The sequence below is a fragment of the Castanea sativa genome, chromosome 8 (assembly GCF_040712315.1).
Source record: "Castanea sativa cultivar Marrone di Chiusa Pesio chromosome 8, ASM4071231v1".
Classification (NCBI taxonomy): Eukaryota; Viridiplantae; Streptophyta; class Magnoliopsida; order Fagales; family Fagaceae; genus Castanea; species Castanea sativa.
The window spans coordinates 26,500,969-26,511,747 of NC_134020.1; the positions used below are offsets into that span (position 1 = coordinate 26,500,969).

The following is a 10,779-nucleotide window of genomic DNA, read 5'->3' on the forward strand; positions in this document are numbered from 1 at the left end:
TTGGACTAATTGTGCCACGGTTGAGTGTTTCTGCCCAACCGCTACATAGACACAATATAATCAAAGGTAGCCTTTGAGATCATTTGCTTTTAGTTTAATATGGTATCAATAGCAAGAGCTATTTTTCTAGTTTGTTAGTCCCCGATTATTAGTTCTCGTTGACCATAATACGTAGGAACTAGAATATCTACTGTTTTTAACCTTGTTTGCATAGGTTTGTGTACATATTTAAGTTCAATATTCCCAGGGTTGGTAGCTTGAGAGTCAATCCCTTGTTTCCTTAGATAAGCTTGAAAGTTCATGAAGAACTATTCTCCCCCATTTACAACAAAAAGTATTTCTATTTGTGATGAAACTTTCCCGATGGCTACAAAAAGTTTTCGAAAAACAAGCTTTTTCGAAGGAAAGTCTTTGTTGTCAGAAATTACTCGTCAAATATTAAAACATTTGTTACGGCAAATAGAGTATATTAGAAATGCTTATAATTTTTGCCGAAAATATGATTTTTTTTTTGGAGGGAGGTGTTCCTACCACACTTTTTGCGACGAACTAAAAAAGTCTGTTGATAATAAAGTATTATTTAGAACGATCGAAGAAAAACTATTAGAACTATTGACATTTGTGTGAATTTTGTCCGTTAGAAATAAATATTTTTTATGGTGAAAGTATTTACAATAGAAATTCTTTTGTCGTAAATAAAAAATAGGTATTAGCAACAAACATACAACCATAAAAAATGGTCAAATTATTTGGAGGGAGAATTCCCGCCCTTGCTATTCACATTTGTGATGACATTTATCCATCTCAAGTATTTTAATTTTTTTTCTAATTGAGTTTTTAATAGTGATGAACATTTTGACCATTACAAATAGTTATTTATTTTAAAGAAAAGAAGGTATTAGCGGTAGAAGATCCCTCGCAATAAATACACAATTTTGTACACCAAATATACACAATTTTTAAATCCCATACATTCATGGAACACAATTTTTTTAAGAATGTAAACAATTTATGTGCATTCAATGAATGTACATAAGTCTGTACATTCAACGTATATAATTTTTTTTAAAAAGTACACAATTGGTATATTCAATATACATAGTTTTTTAAAGAATGCACATAATCTTGTATATTCATTGTACACAAAATTTTCAATTATGTATATTTAATCTACATAATTTTTCAAAAAATGTACGCAATTCTATATAATTTAAACAATTATAAATAATTAATGTAATTTTGTATATTCAATGTATACAATTTTTCAATTCTATAGATTCATTGAATAAAATTTTTCAAAGAATGTAAAAAAAAGTTTGTATATTCAATGTACACAATTTTGCAAAGAATGTATAGAGTTTTGTACATTCAATGTACATCATTTTTCAATTTAGTACATAATTCTCTATATTCAATTTATACAATTCTTCAATTCTGTACATTTGATGTACACAAATTTTTAGATAATGTACATTATTTTGTATGTTCAATGTACACAATTTATCAATTATGTATATTCAACATATAAATAATTTTCCAAAGAATGTACATAATTATGTACATTCAGTGTAAATTTTTTTAAAAGAATATACACATTTTAATAAATATAATGTACATAATTTTCTGAAAAATGTACACAATTGTGCACATTCAATGTATTAATTTTTCAAAAAAAAAAAATGTTAACAATTATGTACATTCAAGGTACACAATTTTTCAAAAAAAAATTTACACAATTCTAAACATTCAACGTACACAAATTTTCAAATACGTACCTTCAATATACACAAATTTTCAAAGAATATACATAATTATGTACATTCAATGTACACAAGTTCTCAATTTTGTACATTCAACGCACACAAATTTTCAATTATGTATATTCAATGCACATAATTTTGTATATTCAACGTACACAATTTTTCAATTTTATACATTTAATATACATAATTTTTCAAAGAATGTACATAATTCTGTATATTTAACGTACACAAATTTTCAATTATATACATTCAATGTACACAATTTTTAAAAAATTGTATACAATTTTGTATATTCAAAGTACACAATTTTTCAAAGAATGTGCAGGATTTGTTAATTTAATGTACAAAATTCTTTAATTTTATACATTCAAGGGGCATTTGGTTCACTTTATGTTACATTACACTAGTGTTAGATTCTTGTAATCTTTGATCCATGAAATCACGTTAAAGCATTATAAGATTATGCCGTTTGAATTACATTCCACCATAATCAAAGAATGTAACATTCCTGTACTTGATTCATAAACATTCTTAGGAACAACTAAAATTGATTTAAAATTGCCTTAACATGTAAAAATGTCAAAACTATCCTTGAACCACAAAATACCCTTGGAAGATCCAAAATGACCAAATTACTCTTAAAATGTCAAAAATATCCTAAAACCTTTAAAATTACCAAAATATCTCTAAAACCCCTAAAATGACCAAATTACTCAAATAAAACATCAAAAATACCTTAAGACCTTTAAAATTATCAAAATATCTCTGAAATCTCTAAAATGACCAAAATACTCGCAAAACTTTCTAAATGACCAAAAAACCCCTCCAAAACCTCTAAAATGACCCAAAATGCCTAGAAACCATTGAAATGACTGAAATATCCAAAAACTATAAGAAAATGACCAAAATACCCCAAAACCTCTAAATAACCAAAAATACCCCAAAACTTTGAAACTGACTGAAAATACCCAAAACCTACACGCACGCACAACTATTAGAAATGACAAATTTGGACCAAAGAAAGTGATACAGTCTTTAGGTATGCCCAATTTGTCTTCAAACATTTTGAATGATGACAATTTGAAGGTGTTTTATGATTGATTCCCTAATGTCTTCGCATGAAAACATTGTTAAATTAATGATTATCTCCCTTTTTTTTGTTTGGGGATAAAATCTAGAAAAAACTTAATTTTTTAGATAATTGTGAATTTAATTATTTAACAATATAATTCTTGTGCCCTTTATCATGTGTGGGGTTTAAATGAGAGGTAGAGTAGAGAGTGAAAATAGAGATAAAATTGAGGACCTCTTGCTCTGATATCATGTTGAATTACAGATTTACTCAAAAGCTTGAAGAAATAGTGAATTTAATTATTCTACCATATAATTGTAACAGACATAATGCCGAAATGTATAGGCATCTTGCAACTAAAAATTCTCCAACCAAAATACTTTTGTGAAAAATAATTCTAGGAGACCAAACCCATACTACCAGTCACTATATAAATAATAATTTCAACATTCTAAGCTAAGAAATAAGTATAGTAGATAACCAACAATGACCAAGAGTTAAATGTTACATTTTAACTGCTACTTTGAAATCAGCAGTGTTAACAACTTGACATCACCAGCCCAACTTTACTCTTAAATTTTCATATTTTATGGTAGGTAATCTGCACTAAGCTAAGCTGATTATTTTTAATCTGCACCACTGCATGTATTGTATTATATACCTTATTTTATAGTGTTTGGTCATCTAACGTGGCCCTTACCTCACTTCAAAGACCTGGTATTTCATAGACTCGGCTATTAAGCTAAGAGTTTAGACCAAACTCAGTCAGAAACAGAAATTTTGGACCTAGTTTGGCTGCTTGTGGGCGCCAAAATAGCTTTGGCGTCTATTTCCTTTTCTGGGTCTTTTGTACTAACTACTATAACGACCTTCTTCTACTACATCTTCTCGTGTACGACAAAACATAGCAATATACCTCCTAATCTCATATACCCCATAAGTTTACTTTACTAATCTTATTATCTATACCACTCATTATCTTATTTATTGCTATCAGTCTCTTGCTTCACCTTCAAAGCCCGTCCTTTGACTCTGGAAACTTTTGCATGACTCAAGAGGAGCAGACAAAGAAGGTTACAAATATTGCTTTTTCTGTTACTTCTTTTTGTTGCTTGAATTCACGTAATAAATGAGTTGAAGTAGTTGGTTTCTGTTATGGCTATTTTTGTTGCCTCATAGATTTTATGTTTTTGAAACATTTATTAGCTGTATTAATTTTTCCTGTTATGTGATCTGCAAGTCTCTTTTTTTTTTTTCCTATAGTTCCCTGACTATTCAAGTTGGATTCAATTTCTTAAATTACTATTCGGGTTTGATGCTGTTTTTTGATAAGACATCAAGGTTGCAGCCTTAATTGACATACATACTATGTTGATTAGTCTGCTTCTTTTTTTAGTCATCTTCTAGCTTTGGAGTTTAAGTTAGACGTTTTTCATCTTCTAGTAGTAGGCACATATGATTACGTTACCTTCTGGTCAATCTCTTGTAGCTCCTACCAATTTGATTACTTCCAGGTGTCAATATGTGTTTTATGGAATTTTCGAAACAGTTGCCTAAAACAGATTATAAAATGAAAGAAAAATGAAAATTCGGAAGCTTTAGCCTTTATAGACGATTGGACATAACTATTTTGGCCTTTGATTTGGTGGAGCTGGAATTTCATATTTGAAAAAGTCAGAATATTTTTTGAAGTCCTGGATTTCCAACTCATTACTTGGTTCTTGATCTTTCATGTTAATGAATGATAAGGATTGAGAATCTTTTGAGGTATAAGTTTTAGGTAATTAGTATTCTGTATCAGAGTATCAATACTCATGCATCTGGCAGTGAAATATTTAATAAGGTCCCAAGCTTTCCATATTGTTTAAAGACCCCCTTTTTTTTTTTAATGTTATAACAGGTTTGTGCAAGACAGTTTCCCTAGTAGCTGAAACCAATTGTTGCTCAAGTGGGTTTCAGAACTGAAAGGATCACTTTCTTTTGTCTTGAACATGGGAAAGCACTTAGAGGACAACATCTCCGGATTTCAACTTGAGGAAAGTCATCCAAGCTGCATGTGGGGCATAGTCCATATTCTTGACTACCACCATTGGCACAATGTCAAAAAGATACTTCCACACAAAAAGCACAGAGGAAGGCAAACCAGAAGTGAGTAAATCTCAATTTTCTGCAGCAAGCATCTCTTCCACTCTATACCCATGTTATTCGTTCCATCAATCTTAGCATCTCCACTAAAGAAACATGGAAGTTGCATAGTGGTGGTGTCTTTACCTACTTTTTACAACAACTATCAAGAAATAAAGGATTACATGAACCAAATGGAATTTCTAAAATCACTAATGGAAGGTCTACAGGACCATCATTGGTACTGTTTTGCATAGTTGCTTTAGCCAACTGATTGGTGCCGAAACCCCATATAAACTAATGTATATATAGATATGTACTTTGAATTAGATACTACATAGAAATATGGCCATTTTATGAAAATAGGAATTTGATATAGCTAATTGAGATTGGCTTACGCATAAATCTTGTTACAGCATGTGTTTGCAATCGTTTTTTGATGAACAGCATGTGTTTGCAATCTAGGTGGAGTGTTGAAGTGTGAGTCCATGATTTAAATTCTTGTTTATGGTTGAACAATTGAACTGTTTTGTATCTATAGTGAAATCAGAAATATGTTGGGTAAATTTTAATATATGTAAAATTGAATGCAATGATCAAATATTATTCTGAGGCATTAAAGCAGATGGTAGTAAATATGTTGGATTCTCAATTGAATGAATAGTGTGAACCTTGTACCACTGCTAGAGCTTTCTGGCTAGAAGTTTTTGGTTCTGGTACACAAGAAAAAGATGTGAAGTATCTGCTGCCATAATTTACTTTGAAGTTGTTCTCAAGCCACTTATGTTTGGAAAATATTTTGCTTTTATAGTATAACGAATTGCATGTGCTCTATCTGTAGTTCCTAGCTTGCTGCTAAAGCAATCCTTTCAGATCCCCTATTTAGCTATGGATTTTCTGGACCTATCCGCCAGACGTGTTCCATGCTTTCACCTAGATAATTGAGACCATGAGTCATAAACCACTTGATAATTAAATCCTATTCTGAAGAAGCTTGTTGAGGTTCTTCTTTCCCCCAAAGAGTGTGAAAAGTAGGATGGTAGCTACCATCAGTTTGGTTCAAGAGTGGTGCAAGTAACCCTCGTTAGGAGTGGATTTTGTCTTTCACTTAGCAATCGTCCTCTTTATCATACATATAATTTTTGATGTTTGTGTCCATTCCTTTTTTTTTACGTGCTTTAAAAGCTTTATTCATTGTTTGTAGGCAAAAAAAGTCCAAGAAAAATATTAAATACGCGTGATATTGAAGTACAGGGATTTATAGCTTCTGAAGCAGAACCCTTCCCGGTAAGTTCACGCTGTACATTAACTTACCATAGAATTTGACAGGTGCAAACTGTGATCTGAAATATTGTTAATGATGTGGTCATCAATGTTTTGAGGACTTGTTGATCTTTATTGTATATGCAAAATGTTTATTTTGAATAAAATGAAACATAAACTGACAGTAACTGTATGAAACATACATCAGATTGAGCAGCATGGTACAAAAATTAGCCCCACCACCAACAACAAAAGATCAGGGAAAGCTCATATCAAAGAATTATTTGCTAAAGAGATGTCTAAGGAAGATAACCACAGATACAGGAATTTAAGCTTTGCTGCACGGGCATGGTTGCGGCGAATTTTTCCGATCCATCACCTAGAGCCTTCAGACAATTCTCTTGATGAAATACACACTGATGGGAAAAATACAATTGGTCTCCTTCCACAGAGTGCTGACATTTCTGCTACCAGATTCCAGTATTCATCTCCTCCAAAGACCCCAGAGGAGCTAGTTACATGCAATAAAAAGTTCACAGAGCGCAGTACCTTAAATGATGTTGACTACTTGGGGCATAAGCAGTCGGCTGTGAGGCATGCACATTTTCCTGAAAAATATGATGAAAGAATGCAAACCTCGGCAAACCAAAAGCCGATGGAATCTAATCAGCCCAGCAGAGACATTTCCAATAACCAGTTTAATGAGTATTTTGATGTTCTGGAGATACTCAAGGTTAACCAGGAATCATTTATCAAGATTCTACAAGAACCAAACATTGGAATGAAGCACTTGAGTCTGCGGACTTCCAATACCAAAGCAAGATTAACCAAGTCTGGATCATTTCCTGTAGCCAATCCATCATCAACAAAAAATATTAGGCCTAGTACACTCAAGCACAAGCAAAATGAAAGTAGGTATTTTCCAAGAGGAGAAAAATTTCTTGCTGCTTCTCTAGAATCACAGTCTGGTGCATCCAAGTCTCAGAAGGAATATCAATTGCAGTCAATACTGTTTATGGCTGACAATAATAGTGCAGTCAGTGCCATAAGACAAGAAACAGACCTTTCTTCTTTAGAATCATCACAGGGCTTAAGTAACCAAGGGTGGAATCAACGGGTTATTAATCGTTTCAAAGAAATTAAGCAGAAAATAATGCATGCACTTAAGGAGAATAGAAATGAAAGTAACCACACATTTATGGAAGCACTCCATGAAAGTGTTCCTCCTGGATGTCAGATTTCCAGTGATGGAAAACAGATGTCTAAAAGTTCAGAGATTTCCACGCACCAAGATGGTATAGACAACCCTAGAAGTTATGAGGCTAATGGTCCTGATTATGATCCCAGCAGGGGAAGACTAGACCGCATGCGAAGAACGTCCTCTCTGAATGAGTCTCTCAATAGATACACTGAGTTGTTTGAGCGTAGTTTTGGCAGAGAGGCCAAGTGGCATCACTCTAAGAGCCTAAAATTGACAAATGAAGTTAAGGTTCCATCAAGCGGGCATCCTCCAAAGTCATTCATAAGGAGACTTTCTTTGCCTGATCTTGATTCTTTGTGTACCTTTCTAAATGAGGCATCTGGTAATGCTCAAACTTTAGTGATGCCAGGAAGGACTACTGCAGATTGCAGTACAATGGCTGAAAGTAAAAATCATAGTGAACCAAAGTCAGTCAGCACTTCACTTGAAGCACATACATCTAAACCAACACATGATGCCGCAGAGAGTAAATTTCTGAAAGATGTGATTGGAGTAAGTGACAACAGTTGGAATATCAAATCTTCGGCTGATTTAATAGCAGGGAAAAATTATGAGGGAATTAATGAGATTGATGATCCTAGAGAGTCAGCAATTGAGGAAAGCAGTCTTCACCAAGATCAGAAGATTGGTTTGACAATGAACCTCAGCAGCGAGCTTGCACATCCTTGTGCAGAGCTGAGAGAACCAGGTCTAGTTTCTGATCTAAAAACTTTCTTTCCAGATGATATAAACAGCATTGCAGAGCCTCCAATGTATGAAGGTATTCATACGTACCTCTTAAAAATGCAATTTTTTGAGGCTTGCAAAACTTCTTGCTTAATATAATGGCATTCAAAATAAGACTATACTAATTATCAAAATCAAAATTAATATTTATATATATCCCCCAACAAGAAGTTTATAGTGCATTGTTTTTTCTCATTGAAATATAATTCATTTTTGATAATCGAACTAATGATTAACCATTGAAGCTCAAATTTACTTCTACTGATTGTTTTGGCTGGCTGTTGCAGGTCCAGGGTTAAATCCTAGGAGCACTCAAACAGATGAGACATTTACTTCTGTTGACCAAAAAATTAGGCCCATCACAGATTCTTCACCAACCTTCTGCAGCTCAGTAAACCCTGAGGATACTGAAAATGCAAATAACAATGTTGATAACCACTTCCTACGCATTGATTTGGATAAAATGGATGAGGCTGACTTCAACTATGTGAGAGATGTTCTTGAGCTGTCAGGCTTCATCAATAATGAGTGCCTTGGAGAATGGTACTCACTAGACCAGCCACTGGATCCTTCTTTGTTCAAGGAATTGGAGAATTGCTTACACCCTGAACTTGAAAGCTACGGAGAGAATGTTAGTGGCAATTGTGATCACCAGCTTCTATATGATTTAATAAATGACACACTTCTTGAGATCTATGAGAGATCATTCACCTACTTCCCAAGATCCTTCTCCTTTAATTGCCACATTCATCCAATGCCTAAAGGGAACTACCTTCTAGAGGAGGTTTGGGCAAAAGTTAGTTCGTACTTGATCTTGAGGCCAGAGTTGGACCAGTCATTAAATGATGTTGTGGCTCGAGACATGGCAAAGGGTGATGGTTGGATGAACCTCCAATTTGATAATGAGTGTGTGGCACTTGAGCTAGAAGATTTGATTTTTGACGAACTCTTGGAAGAATTTATGTGTTCTTGAGATTGTTGAGGCAATAGCAACGTCTTTAATTTAGCTGTGGCCTTACACACAATTTTGTTTGCAGTGCATTGAATATACCTAACATTCTTCCATTAAACCAGTGTTAGTGGATGTGCTTGGTTTATTTTAAGACTTCATTCTATTAGGTGATGCTATAATTTAGTACATGTTATAAAATATTAAAGGAGATTAACCTAATAGTTATGACTTTGAAGTATATAACAATCCCCTTTTTTTATGTTTCACTATGAAAAGCCTTAATGTTTAATGCGTGTATATTACAAAAATTTAGAATAACAAAAGCAATCATTTTGTGTTGTAAATATGTCCCCATTAGAAATTGGGATGCCATCCTTCCATCATGAGTGTAAACAAAAAAGAAAGAAAATTAAATTGTGGCAAATTGGATGCAGATGACAATCACAGATAAGATAATCCTGAATCGAAGCTAATGTGAAACAAATACAAGTATGCAGATAAAGCATGACAAGATATAATGTTAAGACAAATAGTAAGGACTCTTGACTTGAGTCTTGATAGCATTTTGAGGAGAAAATTGCAAATCATTCAGAGGTCACTGTCACTTATGCTAGATCTGAAAATAATATAGCATTGATATCAAAAAGGAAATTCCAAGAGCTCTCATCTTTGCATATACATATGCTTAAATTTCTTTCTTTCTTTTTTCCAATAACAAAGTTGAGCTAGTTTTCGTTAGCTTAAACTTGACTTCATGAGAAAAACTTTAAGACAACTTACATCAATTTGAAAACTCAGTGTTCATTAATAAATTGGCATTCCTATTATCCTAAAAGAGGATGATTACCATGCAAAACCTAGAATAATAAATTCAACTTATGCTAACAACATTTCTCATTTTAATTTAGTTAGTTGCTTCCCTATGTATCTCTTGCACAATCGGCCTCCATTGTGGCAATTTCTCTAAAATTAGGTTAGACTCAATTTTCAATGCTTTTAAACATAAGTGATAAGACATATAAATTTTGGTTTTAAAAAACTACACATTGGGAGTGAGAACATACCTACGCAAGTCATGTATAGCAATTCCAAATCAGATAGCTTGAAGCAATGGCACATATCCTAAATAATGAAGCAATCAAACAAATTTAATCAAACTTAGTGTCTATAACTTATATTAAACAATGAGGTAAAACTTGGTTTTTAAAATCTGTATATAAGACCAAAGTGGGTTTTTTAAAATTTGTACTTTAAAAAGTGCGTTGTTAAAAATGCCAGACCAAACTTGTACTTATTATTGTTTGTTATCCAATAGCCAAAAGAATATCTATAAGTTGCTATATTGTGGAGAACATGAAGATTGTCATATCGCATACAGTAAGAGCAAAAATAGGTTATGAAAAAATGGCAAAAATAGTGGTTATTCAACAAACCTTAGCTATATTTGCAGCCGTAAGAGCATTACAAAGTCAAACTAATGCAATGTATATGTTTTGCAACTCTTAAGAATCCTTTCCCAAACTTTATTAAAAAAAAAAAAAAAATTCCCTAATATATATATATTCAACTAATTGTAAAAGAATGAAAACTACTTTAAAATTGATAAAGAAATATTGTT

The 10,779-nt window shown here is 32.7% G+C and overlaps 1 protein-coding gene across 4 annotated transcripts; it reads left to right on the forward strand.

Annotated features, from left to right (window-relative positions):
• The first annotated feature begins 3,765 nt into the window (after nt 1–3,765).
• On the forward strand, nt 3,766–9,279 carry LOC142605724 (protein TRM32-like). Of its 4 annotated transcripts, none has more exons than XM_075777159.1 (5): nt 3,766–3,908; nt 4,736–4,983; nt 6,164–6,246; nt 6,431–8,243; nt 8,497–9,279. In XM_075777159.1, exons 2-5 carry the CDS (start codon nt 4,827–4,829, stop codon nt 9,180–9,182), a joined length of 2,739 nt encoding a protein of 912 aa, XP_075633274.1. In that variant the 5' UTR covers nt 3,766–3,908; nt 4,736–4,826; the 3' UTR covers nt 9,183–9,279. The 4 variants fall into 4 exon arrangements, with proteins under 4 accessions (XP_075633274.1, XP_075633277.1, XP_075633275.1 ...); XM_075777162.1 differs by having other exon boundaries at nt 6,431–8,171; XM_075777160.1 differs by lacking the exon at nt 3,766–3,908 and adding an exon at nt 4,184–4,615.
• The last annotated feature ends 1,500 nt before the right edge of the window (nt 9,280–10,779 follow it).

Excerpts from the sequence above, each read along its gene's own strand:
- LOC142605724 (XM_075777159.1), top strand. The coding sequence starts at position 4,827 with ATGGGAAAGCACTTAGAGGACAACATCTCCGGATTTCAACTTGAGGAA. Across the intron at positions 6,247-6,430 it reads CTGAAGCAGAACCCTTCCCG|ATTGAGCAGCATGGTACAAA; the intron begins GTAAGTTCACGC and ends AACATACATCAG. Across the intron at positions 8,244-8,496 it reads AGAGCCTCCAATGTATGAAG|GTCCAGGGTTAAATCCTAGG; the intron begins GTATTCATACGT and ends TGGCTGTTGCAG.